The sequence below is a fragment of the Podarcis pityusensis genome (assembly GCF_964106645.2).
Source record: "Podarcis pityusensis genome assembly, chromosome: 8".
NCBI classification, from domain to species: Eukaryota; Metazoa; Chordata; class Lepidosauria; order Squamata; family Lacertidae; genus Podarcis; species Podarcis pityusensis.
Genome location: NC_138033.1, coordinates 30,657,799 through 30,674,207, shown reverse-complemented (window position 1 = coordinate 30,674,207; position 16,409 = coordinate 30,657,799). Strand labels below are relative to the sequence as shown.

At 43.6% G+C, this 16,409-nt stretch overlaps 1 protein-coding gene and 1 long non-coding RNA gene across 3 annotated transcripts in view; both read right to left on the bottom strand.

Annotated features, from left to right (window-relative positions):
* Nucleotides 1-16,409, bottom strand: part of SMAP2 (small ArfGAP2) — a 28,448-nt gene that overhangs the window by 11,068 nt on the left and 971 nt on the right. For both annotated transcript variants that reach the window (XM_081018096.1, XM_081018097.1), the window contains exons 2-4: nt 15,991-16,109; nt 1,700-1,833; nt 346-431 (exon numbers count right to left, since the gene is read on the bottom strand). In XM_081018096.1, the coding sequence (XP_080874222.1) occupies nt 346-431; nt 1,700-1,833; nt 15,991-16,093 (323 nt within the window). In that variant the 5' untranslated portion in view covers nt 16,094-16,109. The remainder of the gene's footprint in view (nt 1-345; nt 432-1,699; nt 1,834-15,990; nt 16,110-16,409) is intronic.
* LOC308483846 lies at nt 5,877-15,827 on the bottom strand. The gene is made up of 3 exons (XR_013989812.1): nt 14,816-15,827; nt 10,543-14,783; nt 5,877-8,981 (listed from the first exon to the last, which is right to left on the bottom strand). It is a non-coding gene; the product is annotated as an uncharacterized lncRNA (long non-coding RNA).

Here is a 16,409-nt window from a genome sequence, read left to right as displayed (position 1 = left end):
TGGTCACAGTCATGAGGAAGGCAACCACCAATGAAGTTTCACCACCTGTTCTGCTGGCCCTGCATTCAAGACCCATAGTCACAAAATGGGACAAACCCGCTGCATCTGTCTGCTTTGCTGTGGGCAGTCACCCCTCTAGCAACAGCACCTTCTGCAGCCTAATTTTCCAAAAAGTGCCAAGTAACAGAGAGGCCTCAATGAATACAGATTCTAACAAATATTTTAAAAAGTTATACATTTCATTTAAGGTAGACTTCTGCTCCCTTCAAAAGTATGCATTCAGAGATTAGTGAGATGCCCTCCATCCAACAATATGCTGGGAGAAGAGAGGCAGAAGAAGGATGCTGGTCCGTCTGAGGTCGCCTGAAGTTCTCCGGAAGGTAAGCTTCATAGAGGCGATTTGCTTTGCCATTCCCCATCTCCTGCATGCACTGGAACAGAAGCAAGAAACCTTCAATAATGGCATGGCATCAGGTGCTGCCAGTTAGGCTATCCTTGCCTTCGTTTCACTTTGAGCATAAAACGTTTTATGGAACCCAGAATGCAGGAGTATCACAGAGCCTGCTCTGTGCTGGTATGAAGGAGATGAGTTTTCAAAGTCTGCCAAAGCAGTTTCTGAAAGGTGCTCCTACACCAATCTGCAGAGTCATCGGTAACGGTGACTTAGTTAATTCATGCCCTCGATTTCTGACAGATCAGCAGAAAATGACTGCAGCTCCTAATGGCTACAAAGAGCAGGCTTCTTGCAGTTTTTGTTCTTTCAACAAGGAACACTTTTTGCTTTTGCAATAGGACAGATTTACTTTAATTCTTCTCTCCTTCCAAAGTGGATGCCTGATATATTCTTAAGTGCCTGCATCTTTATTTGTCTTGCCCATTCATATCACTGCCTGCCTCAAACTTCCCACAGTTCAGCTTTCCTTTGACTATGCCGCTTTTTCAGCACAGTTATTCAATTTTAGTTTTTATTAAAGTCAAGGCAAGGAACAGAGAACACTGCCAGGAATACATTTGCAATTCTTCAGTACTTGTGAGAGAGAAGTTCATCCTCACTCACTCGAGAATTAGGAATATCAACTGAAGTACAGATTGGGCAGGGTGTTGTAATACTTAGGGTTTGATTCAGGCTGGATAATTTTGTTTGTGTGTAATACAACCATCTTTTTTTTTTACTTTCTACAGAGTGTGTAAGCACTGCAGCAAGCATAACCTGATTTGCATAACACAATGATGTCCTAGATCTGAAGCACAGTGATAAAAAGCAAGAGCTGAACTGCAGAGCATGTCAATGACAATCTCTGAGTAATAGCACACAAGCTCAATTTACTCTTGTTCAGACTCGTCTCCTTAAGGAGCACTACCTACCAGATCCCTTCTGGAGGGCAGACTTCAGGCTTGTTGGATCTGCATTGGTTGGCAGCTCTTGGGGTTCTAAGCAAAAAACAGAGCTACACTCCAGCACAAAGCTATGCTCCAGCACATGAGTTTTCTAACTATTGGGGGCAGGGAGTGGGGGGAAGATTGCATGGAGGAGCACCCAAGTAGTCCAGGCTCACGTTTTCCCTTCTTATCTGCCATTTGAGAAAAGAAGGCCAAGGTTCCCCATATTAATATAAGCAGAGATACAGAACTGCAGAGAAGCTGAATCGTCCTCAGTAATGAAGCCCACATACAAGGGAGATAGTATTTTGTTACTAACCTGTATTTGCTCTTGTGTCCATTGGTCCAGATTGACAGATTTTACCCGGGATATGTGGACACCCAGGTTCCTGTGGATTCCGGCGCAACGTATGCAGATGAAAACACCAATATTCCATGACGCCCATCTTGGCCCTGCAAAAGTACAAAGGAAGTGGTCACAGGAGCACTTCTGAGCATCAAGCTAGTTATGATGGGCTCTGCCCTGAAAACTGCTGCAAGCCAGGCAGGGGCTGAAGAGTTTCCATCTGCAATGTAGGCTGGCTTTAACACATTCATTACCAAAGGTCACAACCATGCTGGAGAAACGAGGGATTGGGAAAGAATCCAACCATGCTTTCTATCTTAAAAAACAGGCACAGGACTGGAGAGGTGGGGGACAAAATGGGTGCAGGCAGGAAAAGACAGTTTCATTTTTATTTTTTTTATTTAACAGGTCCAAAAATTTGTCTATTCCAACCACATTGACTAGGAATCCATAAGAAAAGCATGAGTTTCAGAGCACCATCTTAGAACAAGAAGAAACATTCGTTTTCAAAGGCAAGAGTGGAAGATTTCTCTGTATGCAAAGGCCTCTGCAGCAGATATGCATAAATCACAGGGCGAAGGACATTGGACACTTTCTAGACACTGCTCCTATCTGCACTTAGGTCTAGTTTACACATGTGAAGAGACTGAGGTGCAGATTGCAGGTGAGGGGGATGCACCTCATTAAAAAAAAAACTTGCTGCAAATCTGTGATTTGGGAGCCCCCGCCCAAATATGAATTGAGTTTCATTCATTGCAAAGCCAACCACAACTCTTTCCCACACAAGCAAACTAGGAAGCCCACTGCAGAGTACGAGAGGAGTCACTACGCAAGGCCGCACAGTGCTGCTTACTTTGTTCATGTGCCCTTGAAACTGAATAATCAGCTGCTTTGAATACAACCAGCAGTGTGGGACAGAAACGGTTTCTCGCCTACGCTGCTTTGCACAGGCAGATCCTTAAAGGAATAGAATCGCAAGTCTTCAAGTCCAGCCACAGAGGCAGTTGAGTGCAGCAGTATTGGGAAGGGCTGCAATTCAGTGGCAGAGCATCTGCTTGGCATGCAGAAGGCCCCAGGTTCAATTTCTGGCAACCCCACATAGGACCATGAAAGACTCCTGCCTGAAACCCTGCAGAGCTGCTGCCAGTCACATGATATAGTTACACCTCACTTTTCTTGCTGGCTCTACATTTATGTCTTGCTTTTCCCATGGCTGTCTTAAGCATATGCAGCGCCGGGGTGCAAAGATCCACCCAGCGCCCCCCCCCCCAGGTTGCCCAGTCCCAGGCGTGCAGGAGGGCAGAGCCGGCCAGCCACCTCAGTGCCTCGCTGGCTTGGTTGCCCCTGAACTCGCAGTGCAGAACCGCCCGCAGCAGAAGAACCCGCTGTGGCGTTCTGACCAACGGGTGGGCTCTTCCCCGGACTCAACTCTCGGCCTGGCGCCCCTGAGAGACCGGCGCCCGGATGCCCTGCACCCCTAGCGCCTATGGGTAAGACGGCGCTGGCTTTTCCTTCCAGGAGCTCAAGACTGTGTACATTTTTCTCCCCTCCCACTTTTTATCTTCTCAGCAGCCCTGTGAGATAGGCCAGGCTAAAATAAGCAGCAATAGGTTGCTTATTCCTGCCAATAGGTTGCCTAGCTAGGGGGAAGATGCAGGGGGTCCAGTCCTGTTGGCATGCCTGCACACGAAACCTCAGACGCCAGAGAAGTCAAGCGTTTGAATGATGAAAAGAGAACCCAGGTAACCACATATTATAAGTTATTTTTAGCCCTGAAAGTTAGCTAGGAATCATTTAGGGTTAGGTCTAAAGTCCCTGTTATATTTAGCATTTACTTTGTTGGAAAGGATTAGTAATCTAGATAAAGCCGTTTCATCACCTTGAGGGTTAGCACCAACTGATTCACATACAGCTCTAGCCTGCGCTAAGAGATGCAAATGTTGGAAACATCTGACCCCCCCCTTCATTGAGACAGTAGATGGGGGACATACACCAGTTCAGAATATCATGCTAGTAGGGCAGATTTGTTTTTCCTTTTCCCCACCTGCATGCACAGTTCTATTGAAAAAGCTTAAGCAGACATAATGAAAGCATTAACTGTTTTAATTGTGTCCTACTATTAAGAGGCAATTTCCAGTTTAGCTTCTTGGCTTCTGCAGGCACAAGAGTCAAAACTTGATTTTAAAGGTGTTCTTCTTCCCTATCCTTCACAATCTAAAACAGGAAGTCTGTTTTATTGTTTCATTTCTATTTTATAAATGATGTAAGAGCAGCTTTGAAGGCGCTGGATAAAAAACAGAATCTAAAACTACTCAGTAAATCAATATATACATAAAAGGGGCTCCCCCCCCCCAATATCTATTATCTCTGAACCTACGATCAGCAGGGGAGGCCTTGTTGGTGGTGGCACCACTGCTGGGTGCTGCCCTCTTGGCATTAACCCATGATAGGGCTTTCTCTGTGGCGTTTCCCTATCTGTGCAAAACCATCTCTGGTGAGGTGAATTTTGTCTCCCTCATTATTAACATTCAGGCAGAATTTTAAAAGCATTCCTGCTTACCCAGGCAGTTGATGGTTGAAATGTGCTGTTCCTGTCAACTTTGAAATTATTAGCTATGAGGGTATGCAACTGTAATAAATAAATTAATTAAATATATTTTTATCCCTCCCTTCCTCCCAATGGAGCCCAGGATAGCAAATAAATGTTTTTTAATGCTCTTAAATTTAATTTATTTTAAATTACATTACAGTGGTACCTCTAGTTACGAACTTAATTCGTTCTGGAGGTCCGTTCTTAATCTGAAACTGTTCTTAAATAGAGGCGTGCTTTCGCTAATGGGGCCTCTTGCTGCCGCTGCACCACCAGCACACGATTTCTGTTCTTATCCTGGGGCAAAGTTCTCAACTCGAGGTAACTCTTCCAGGTTAGCAGAGTTTGTAACCTGAGGCATTTGTAACTCGAAGTACCACTTAATACCAAAATGGGCTTTAATTATATTGCATTGCCACTCTTCTTGCCACCCTGGGCTCCGCTTTATTTGTCCACCCCAACCCACAAGCTCACAAGCAACAAATGCACAAACCACTGGACAACAAGCCAGACTTTGGAGAAACAAAACCATGGCCAACACCACCACTGTGAATGCTTGGGGAAAGCGTGACATAAAATACAAAATTTATAACCGCCAACCCCTTCCTCTCCAGTGTCGATGCATTTTCATGACTCCATAGAATAACTTGAAATCTACAACACAGAGGTATTGAACGGGGATGGAGAACCTTTTTCAGTCTGGGGCCGCATTTACTCATGGGCAACATTCCAGTGGCTGTATGGCAGTCAAAAGTGAAGCAATATTAGTATGGCAGGCCACATTCCAGCCACACAGAAGTCATAGGTTTCTATAGAGACATCCATTTCTCCATCCAGGTATGCTAGAGGCATCACTATATTTCAGAGACACATTCCAGACAGGCCAAAGCACTAGAGGATGGAATGAAGCAGAACCAGTGATGCTCATGACCTGCAAATAGCCCTGGAGAGTTGCATCTGGCTCTTGGCTGCCCACCCCTGTTTCAAAACACAAGAAGCAAGGAACATCACAGTATCCAAGAGAAATGCCTGAACAGGATTAACTAGGCTATAGGTGGGCAGGCTTCAGTGGGCTGGGAAGTGGAGAAAGATTTCTATATAAATAAAACATTAGCAGAACACAAGCAGCTCTGCCTGCCAGCTCCACCATGAAAGCAACTTAAAAATGCACAAATGAAACAGCAACTGTACTGCCAACCTCTCATGGTGCCGCACAGCACTAAAAATGCATGTATGCTGGAACTTTGGTGTGAGGGGAAGTGGAAGACGGCACAATTTTTATCTGGATGTTATGGAAAGTATGTACCTGCTCTTGTTGGGAAAGGATAACAGCCAGTAAGGATATTATTGAAACCAAGTTGGATTGTGGGCTTAATCTTGAGGGCTTCCCAACAACATTCAAGCCATGGCTGTGGAAGAATCCCTTAGTAGACTGTCTTCCTAACAAAAAGAGATTCTAATGTTTGCTGCTAAGGAACAATTAAATTGACTTTGCATCCCTACTGCTAAGCTCCTGTGCCTTGAAAAGACCCAAGTGTCCAAGAGAAAAAACAAAAAAACAGTGTGTACAGTCACCTTTCCAAAACTGGTGCCTCCAGATATTTTGGATCCAGCCAATAATCAGGGGTGATGGAATCAGTGGTTCTGGAGGGATCCAGGTTGGGGAAGCCTGGTGTAGAGAACTCTGTTATTCCAAGAAACAGCTTTTTACGCTGTGAAAGATGCACATTTTCCCTATACCTTAAATCAAAGTAGCAGCAACAATTCAGATATTAACCAAAGGCTATTGCAGGGAGTAAATATCATCCTACAATTTTATGATCTCAAATACTCATCATATTTTCCAGGGCAAGTCAAGAAGGGGGAAAGAAAACACTGTTAGGCCTTCAAATGGAATGAATCCCAAAGGCACAACTGTATATATAGAAGAGGGAGGGAAGGTTGTTTAAATTGTGGGTTGTGCCAATTTACAATTTTGAGTGGTTTTAAAGGCTACAATGGGTTGTTTTAAAGGGTGGCTGATCCACCACTGGAGCAATAGACTAGGGCCTTTTCTCCATTTGCCAGAAAAAAATTCAAATCTATGAATGTCCAGCAGAAAGTTTAAGCATATACCTAATTCATACTTAGGAGGAATGAGCCTTCAGGGTCAGATATCTGACCCCAAGTAAATTGGCCAGGATGTACAAAAATGGTTCAAACCTATGTTGGAAGTGTCAAGAGATAGAAGGCACATTTTTCCACATGCAGCAGACCTGCAAAAAGGCTAGAGGATTCTGGGAGACAATATATATTGAATTACAGAAGATGTTTAAGACGTTCCCCCCCCCCAAAAAAAAAATTAAACCAACCCCAGAAGCCTTTCTTCTAGGAATAATGGAATTGGATATCCCTAAGAAGTTACTTAATTTATTCCTGTATTCAACGACAGCAGCAAGAGTAACATATGCACTAAAGTGGAAAGACAAAGATATGCCAACCAAGGAAGTTCGGCTGAACAAGCCGACAGAGTATATGGAGTTGGCAAGTTTGACAACAAAAATCAGAGACCAGGAGGAATCTATATTTTGAGAGGAGTGAAAGCCCTTTGCTGAGTATTTGAAGAAACATAACAATAATCAGATTAACACACAAGTAGGATTTGAACTGTAATCAGCAATAAAACAGTAGCTATGATGTTTTGATGACACTGTGTGAAATGTATTATGAGAAGTTGTGGGAACTTTTATAACTCATGTAACCTTTTGTTCAGGGTTCTTCTTCCTTGTTTTTGCTTGGGAGTTGGAACCTTGTTGCAACAATAAATGATCAGGCTTAACTAGCTGTTAGTTTTGTTTCTTTAACTTGGCTTTGGTCTCGTGCTTGAACCTGACCAGTTCTGAACCCACAGGGCTAGACCCAAAGTTGGGAAACAATTTAATTAGAGAACCCCAATATCTCGTCCTTAATAACATTAAGAACACATTACGGAGCATCAATAATAAAAAACATAATATAAAGCATACTGACAGCATAATAATAAAATAGTCATGATAACAGTCCCCCCCCCCCGACCCCACTTAACAGGTCATAGATTATTTCATGGTTAAAGCCCACCATCACAGTGACACAAGTTTACTGATATAATCTCTCACCGGCCAAGGAATATGCTCATAATGTGTGCTGCCCAAAGTCAGATTTTGACTATATTTACGAAAACAATCTTTGCTTTCATCGCTCCCCAGACAGACAAGTCTCTCTGTTAAACTCCAAGCAGGTTCTGTTTCAAAAGAAAGTGGTATCCACGCATGTGGGTTTTATGAAGGCGTTTTGACATCTCCCAAAAGGATTTCATACATTCATCACTATGGCAACCTGCCAGGTTTTTTTGTGAAAAAAATATTAAATTCAAAGTTCAATTTTCTACAGAAAGCAGCTGTCTTTCACACAAAACACAAATTTAGAGGCTCCAGTTTCACAATACAGCCCATGCTATGAGCTCGGGGGGGGGGGGGGATGTATACATTTCATTGTTCATAACCAGGTAGCTCAGGGCATCTGCAAAATGGAGTCTGGCAAAGACCAACTAAAACATCAAATGGCTTGCAACCAATGTTAGGGAACACTGAGCTGTACAGCTCAGTTAGGATATCAAATCTTCCACAAAAGGTGGACAGTCACACAATTACATCACATACATGCCATTCCCTTATCAAACCACCTATATATGCTTTAGATATGTTGCTGTCTCTGAAACATCACTGGCTTTGCCTTCTAGCTCTAATGAAACCACACAGTGGCAGTTAGATTGCAGATGTAGAAAGTTGTCATTTCCACAGCTTGGAATGCAGGGTGGCACATTGAAAACAAAACCACTCAAAAACTAATACAAAAGTTGTTTCCAGCCTTACCACTTCAAGAGCAGCTGTACATATAATTTAGCCCTCAAATGCTATGCACTTAGCTGGAACTCCAGAAGACAACCCCAAGTTGAGAGCAGGTAATATCTGCCCTCCAGATATACTTTTGGAAACACATCTTAGGTAACAGCCTATGTAAACAGACATCCCTTCTCCCTTTGCACAACTGATTTGGTAACCACATATGATGTTAACTGACTGCATCAGAGGCTCTAAGGCAGAAGCTGGAAAGCTACCAGCCACCTAGAAATCTGAATCAAGCTGGCATCCAGGAGTACTGAAATATTTATTTAGGTCTGTCCAAGGCCGGAGCCCAGAAGCTTCCACTCCCAGGGTGGAAAAAAGTACTTGTGCCTTGGAATTTGAAATACTCTTCCAACCTTGTTTATGGGAAGTACCCATGATAAAAGCAATGAATAAATGCTATGGTTAAATACCAAGAACTGTGCGCCATCACAAAAGTAAGGAAGGGTAAGGTCTTCCCATCTACCTGGCAATGTGCTGCAAGAGGGTTGGATTTCAGAGAGGGGAAATTAAGGGGAAATTCCCACAACGCACTGGGGCAAGAAGGAAGCAGGGAAGGCAGGGGAATGATGTTTGGACAAACCAAAGGAGGAATTAGGGGGCAACCTTAAGACCTGATGAGCAGACACAGTAGAAGTTGCAATAATCAGCTGGTGAGGGCTCCACTTGGGGAAGAACCTGCAGCTCTTGTCACCTGTGGCTCTGGATCCAAAGGAACCTGTGGGAAAGAAGGGATGTGGATCTGGAAGTAGAGAGGAAGAGTTTGGAGAAGGGGAAGTATCAGATACAGTACATCTGCGCAGCGTGATCAGTTTAGTGTTAAAGATTCAAAGACAAGCGAGCCAGAGAATGTCACACATGCTTAGAAAACTCCAATGTTAGCTTGACAAACCATTCGCAGCATCCATACCCCGCAGCAGGGTTAATACAAATCATAAGGCAGGTTGGGCCCAAGGCAACATGGCCAAAGACAATGCCCTTTTCTGGTTATGCGAGGCTCCTGGAGACCAGTGGGACAAGCCTACTCATCTTTATTTGCATGTGAACAATGTAACCAAAGCAGCTATCCTGAAAAACACAGTAGCATCCAAGAATACAGTAAACCTGAAACTTGTGTGCATTTAACTTGTGCACATTCAGCTTTACTTGCTAGGCGATTTTTGTTTTTAATTAAAATGTGGAAAGGGGGCAAGCATCCGGAGGGTGGGAGGAAATGGCAATTCCACCCTTCATTGCACGCAATGTGTTTTGACTATGTGTGATTTTGGCTTTATGTGCTATCCCCGGAATGTAACCCCTGTGTAAGTTGTGGGTCTACTGTATTCAAACCCACTTTGCGTGCATATAAAATACCACAAGTGACCATGGTAGGCAGGCAGAACAGAATATCAACAGCTGCCATGGGCAGCAGAGAAGAGAGTTGGGTCGCAAAGGCATTTGGGGATGGGAGAAGCCGAGACAGGTGTGGGTCCTGTGAACAAATGTTTTGGTGGGGACCACCCCACCCAAGACAAAGCAGCAATCAACCTAACTAAAGAGGGACATGCCAGGGACAGCAGCTAGAGTAAGCCTAACCATGACAGGCTAAAGGGGAACAATGGAAGTTGCCTTATTGGTACATCTAGCTCAGTATTGTCTGTATTTGCTGGCAGTGGCTCTCTAGGATCTGACAGGGTTCCCTCCCAGCCCCACATGAGGATGCTGGGGATTGGACCCAGGACTACTGCATGTAAAGCATCTGATTTGTCAGAGTTACAGCCTGGTTTATGGTGTGTGTGTGCATTTTAATATTACGTGCGAATGCACACACCCCTGCTTAAGAAGAACCCAAATTATTCCAAGGTAACCAACATTTTACATCCTATATAAATTATGCAAATTTAAGCATAATTTTTGCAGTTTGCCCTATATCCACTAGACAGGACAATGGGGCCACGGAAGGTCATGTTAGATGTCACTTCTGAGAGTTCACAATCATAGTTTGCATGCTTTCAAGCATATATTCTCAGCCATAAGGGCTGGAATCTTGCTTTTCGAAAAATAATAGTCCTGATTCTAGGAAAATGGAATTGTGCACCCAACACTACATTCTGTACTTTTCTAGCGCTACTGCAAAAACAGTAGTATAAGTTATCACTGCAATTTAAGCAATTCCATTTTGTGCTGTGGCAGTGTTACCTTGCACTGAACCTTTGTGGGTAGGGGCCACATGAAAAAAGTTTTTCCAGCCTGGAAAACAAAATGAATTTGTTTCAACAAGCACATTTAATAACACACACTGAGCAGCCTTGACTCAGCTTTACCATCAAGCACTGGGAACGATAAAGGACAATTTCATCATTTCTCTGTGTAGTCACAGGAAGTTAATGCAACAGGACCTTTTGAAGACGACAGCATTGGCTACAGCCAGTTGGAGGGTTTCTTGAGCAAGGCAAAGGAAGCAAGTGTGGTTGAAGAAACAGGAGCTAAGTTTATGGTCTGAAGAAAAAACCTGTCAACAGCCTTTGCCCTTCAGTTCCTCTATTTGCCATACTTCCCCCTCACCCTCAAGAAAAACTCAGAAAGCTGCTATAAACCAGAATAAGCTGCCCATGGATCTATTTCTTTGTTTATAGTGGCTCCAGTTCAAGTTTCAACCAGATTAAACATGCCATTGTTGACTGCAAAAGGTTTGTCACCTCCTTAGTGTGTTCTGCAACTGTAACATCCCAGAAGGCACAGACAGTTCAAGTTCTTAATTACCAAAAATTTGGGAAGTATGTTCCACTGCAATCAGTGGGTCAGGCTGCTCATCAAGCAAAAGAAGTGTCATCATCACTGCAATATGTACAGCACTGAGCACATTCTGCACTACATAAATGTTAGAACACAGCAACAGCCCCACAAACTGCCTTCACTCAGACTCAAGTATTGCAGGCAGGCAGGCAGGCGATCAAGTTTGCTCAAAGCCAAAAGAACAACCTTAGGTATACACACAAATGGACACCCTGCAATTAGCCATGTTACGCACAATCTGATTAATCTTCTGTTGTTGCCTTTGTCCCATTTTCTCACCACTGAAGTCTATATGCCTGCTTAGGCATAAAACCTCCTCGTTCACTGCCATCCCATTTCTACAAGATATCTTTCCCTCTTCAAGGTTGCTGTGGCAGCGTTTGTGCTGCCTTATGCCCCAGTTGCAATCGCTAGAAAAACAAAACCACAGGTTCAAGCCAAATGCAACCTCCCATGAAACAAAATTGCTACAAGCCTGTACTAGATACCATTATCCAAGTGGTTTAAAAATGACAAAATCCAAGTGCTTTAAAAATGACAAAATCTCAATGACCATTATGTATAGAAGAGGAACACGGGAGGTCAACCTTCCTGTACCACCTTCATCTTCTGACTTCTGCCAGGGGCTCTGGCTGAATCACTAATTTTTACTCCATCTTGATCAGGATGAACCTCTTGGAAGTATTGGGGTGCAACCTAGCTTGCACTCTAGGCCGATGCATCTGCATGAGAAAGCGCCAGGTTTCCTAGACTGTCCTTATCCCAACCCGGGTTGTTCTTCCTTTAGTGTTACTGGTAACTTAGACTGCCTTCTTCCTTAGCGACCCTCTTGGGTGCTGAGATAGGCAAAGAAGACCAGCTTGGTAGTTCCTCTGCCTTCATAGAGACTCAGGCGGGGGTGGAGGGGATGCCTGGGAGAGAGCATTGGCTGTGGTGGGCCCTAATCTGTGGAACTGCCTCCCTATGGAGGTGCATCTAGTAACTTCATTATACAGTTGCTGGAGAATGCTGAAGATGCACTTTTTTACCCTGGCTTTTGACACTTGAGGCGCATGTTTTTAGGACCCACCTTATTTGTATGATTGTAAGTTTTTAGTGTTTTTAATGATGTAACCTGCCCTGGGACTTTAGGGTGAAGGGTGGATGATTGTTGTTATTAATTGCTGACCTGATCTTACTTCCTACTTCTCTTCCTTCTCTTAACAAGACAGAACTAGCATCTTTCCTATCCAACATTTATTCCAATAATAAATATCTTTCCTATTTTCTTAAAACCAGACTCTTGATGTGATTTTATCCAGAGTAAAGTGTGCTGCTCCAACAGGGTTCAGCTTCTGCCAGCATTCAACTCAAATGCTAATGTCCCCAATTCTGCAGTCCCCATATTTATATTTTGTAAGCCAATTAGAAGCCAAATTTAGCATTAAGCAGTATGTAAATAAATAAAGTTCCGCCTAACTAGCTTGCATAAGCCCTTACTGTGGAGGATGCAAACCAGACCACAAAATGTAGCATTATAAGCTGAAAGAACAAGAGTGCTGCAAGCAAAATAGAAGAGTATATTCAGATAAATTAAGGAAGAAGACCAACTCTCTGCAACAGAAGGCACACCACTCCCTCTCTCTCCCCCTGCCACCCCACCAACAGCTGCCAAATCCCCAAATTAGGGTTGTTAATCTGGCCCAAGGGAGAAATTGTTTCAGGCCCAAAAGATGGCAGGGAAGCAAGCAGTGAGCATTAAGAAAACCCTATCTACGAAGTCATCCCAAGAGATATTTAAATTGAGCACACTGTGGATGTGCATAGCAATCTTCACAATCAATTATCTGGCCAGGTGTCATTTCAATGTCAAAACATGGCTCAGGAGACTGTTCCATTGAAGACAAATGGAAAAAAACCACGTTACCAAGGAGAGTTTAAGTCAAACTCAGGCAACTGCAAAAGGTCTCTTTCCCCACCCATATCTCTCCACCTAAGGCTCTACCCACTTATAATTCCAGTCTGAGGTTCTGCACTTTTGACTAAGTTCACCTGTGAAGTTGGAAGCCCCACCAAGGTGAGGGAAAACTTCCTACATGATACAGAGGATTCTGGAAGATGTCTGAGGTCACATACACAGCCCATGTGAGACGACAGCAAAGCCTGTTTGGTCTTGCCATTTACTCTGCAAAAAGGCAAACATATCTGTGAATGGATCCTAGAAGTACACAACACAAGGAAGGGTTGCCCACCATTACTGACCTGGGCACTAAGGATCCAGAACTGCTATAAGACACCCTTAGAACCCTAAGAGTCCCTGATCACAGTCTGAAAATCATGGATCTATCAGGTATTAACCACAGACTTCCCTCGTCAAACCTAACCTGCTTTCTTCTTATGCTAGGCATCCTTTTTCACTTTTGTTTCCTTTTTGTCCCCATGCTTAAAAAAATTTCTGTACAGTTTTGCGGGGACACTGGCTGTTTGAAATTTGTTGGCTGTGTGGTGCATGTTACATTTTTAATGGCACACTTCAATTTTACATTAATTATACCACCAAGGTAGCTTGCTGTTTTATGGACTACTCAAAAACGAATGCTGGCAGGTCAGGGAGTGGATATTAAATACTGTACAGACTTTAGGGAACCTTTTAGAAAGCGGTTTCAGCCAAGTATCATAGAGAGCAAAACTATCAGTCTTGGCTTCTCAGGGAACTGTCATAGAAATATCTTCCAACGCTCAACCACGGGGAGGCTAGCGTAGGCTGCTTGGAGTCAAGGACTATGAGCACACAGGAAGCTATGCAAATGAAGAAAGGAAACTCAGAAAAACAGGAAGTGGACAGAAATATGAGGCAGGCACACCAACAAGAAACTAAGCAAAGGTCTTCAGCAATATTGGTCATTGGTGTTATAGATCTGAACCCTTATTGACATGGGATAACATAAGAAGTGCCTATGGACTTTACAAGAAGCTTCTTCATCAGACATACACAATCTTATGCCAGATATGAATCAATGGTTCATTCCAAACAGGCCAGCACATTTTTAACAAGATGCCCTTAGACAAGCAGAGCAAGACAGAAATTATTCCTCTAGCGACTGGTATTCAGAGTTATACTGCCTCTGAACCTGGAGGCTCCATTTAACCTTTCACCATCACTTGTGGCAATGAATTCCATCTTTTTAGGATGTGTTTTGTGAAGGGGTATTACCCCTGCCACTAGCCTTGAGCTTCCAATCAATTTAACTTAATGACCCAATTCTGTTTGCACATGGGCATTCTTCACATGTTCTCTGTAGTCCAGACTAGAAGCTCTGAAGTTTGGTGCAACACAAAGAGTGAAAGGGGCAAAACCTAAATCAGCCTTCCCCTGCCTGGCGCCCTCCAAGACTATGAACCCCCATGAGAATTCATAATCTAAAACATCTGAAGAGCACCAGGTTGGGGCAGGATGACCTAAATCATTGGTAACTCAAGCTTCAAGCCATCAACATCCACCAATAAATCCACTTGACTTCCAAAATACAGGAATCTTTCTGCTTAAAGCACAGATGGGACCGAACCAACTGAGCAAAAACATTATTTGCTTAGAGTTGGGCAATCTGGACTGCAGCTAATCTTTTCTCAGTTTTGCATTGCATTTTGCAAAGTGCTACTAGACCCCAGAGCAGAGTTTGTTGGAACATGTTTAGTTTATACTGGGTTCTCAATTGTAATCTATATTACTATTCTTAACCATAAGCTTTGGAGCCTTGCATCATGAAAGCAACCAGAAGGCCACTGGGTCCTGCTTCCTGAGCAGCTGATTTGGGTAGCAACAAGAACACAGGAACACAAGCAGAGTGTTTTCAGAATGGTTACTGCAGAGCAAACAGCACTGGGCAACGGAAGTAAGGGGGCAAAGATATATGAAAGAAGCCAAACATGCTCCATTTTTCTAGCTAACTCGATTGGGGGAGGAAGCATCACCTTCTCCATTCCAGATATGGCAATCCCCTTCCACAGAGTTTTCCAAAATCAGTTTTTGAGGATATCATGAGTCAGCCTTCCTGAGAACTCTGAATAGATCTTAGTAACCAGAGGCATTCAGAATAAATCTTGAGCTGCCTTACCAACATGTTTGTTTGCGACCCTTCCAGACACTAAGTTTTTTAAAAACTTTTTTACAACCCGAAGAGCTAAAAAGTTAAGGCATTTAACAGGAAGCTGAGACACAGGAATGTTAACAGGAGCCTGGGAGTACATAATGCTAGATTCCAGTAGACAGATGCTGCCCATGGCTCACATATACATTTCCCAAATCTGTATTTTTTGTGAATCATCCTTCCCTTCTCTTTTCTGATGCGGCCTTCCCATGTGATCTGGCCTTATCAGCCTCCAGAAAGAATTCATCCCCAATGTACCTTCTTTAGATACAGAATTTATAATACAGTCTGTGCTGTCAATTTGCCCAGTTGATGCCATTATGTAACCAACTGCATGCAGTACCCCCTGCATTAGGCGTGAGTTCCCTCCCCCCCTTTACAAAAATGCCAGCCAGCCTGCCAGCAACCTTCCTTTCATACCGCCACTTGATTTTTCCAGCATCAGGGACCATTTTCACCACCTGTTTGCTTTTCCTCCCTCATCCAACTCAAGAGGCAGGGCACGAGCGCATACATCCAAGGAGCTAGAATTTCTGACAAAGAAACCTGCAGTACATGCTTCTGCCTAAGAGGAAGTCTCATCCTGATACCACACAGTATTAATGAAGTTGACCTGAAATTCACAGCATTTGCTGCTTACATTTATATAATGCTTTTAGTAATTTTTAAATAAAAAAATCCTTACGCATATTAACACACTCTGGCACACACCAATGAAGATATAATCATCATCCACCAACAGTGGCACAATCTTATCCCACCTACTCGTTGCCACACAGTTCCCTACGGTAAGGCTAAGCTCAGAGTTTTCCCCAACCCCACAATACGGTCACCGGTTCCGCATGTTACCTTTGGCCTGACAGTCTGCACAGTATTTGTTCTCCTCTTCCAACAGCAGATTGGCAAGGACAGCCTGATATCTATCCACATCCCGGACCGATTTGCCTGTCATTGCAGATAAGAGATGGCTGCGCAGGAGTGCAAAAAAAAAAATAAAAAAATAAAAAGGGAGAGATGTCCTTTCCTTCCTTTAGCTCTCTAAAGCAGGCCTTTCCAGGCTCCTTCACTCCACACCTCTGATAAAGTGCACCCCACCCTAAAATTCAGCTCACACCCTTCTACATAATCAAGATCTTGGTCTAGAGAGAAAACGGCCTCTCAGCTCCCAACAATGCAACTTCCCCTCTTGCTCTTTGCCAAAAAGGCCTTCTGCAGTGCTGAGCCGAGCACTCCTCCCCAACTGACTGTCACACAGTTTTTAACCCCTC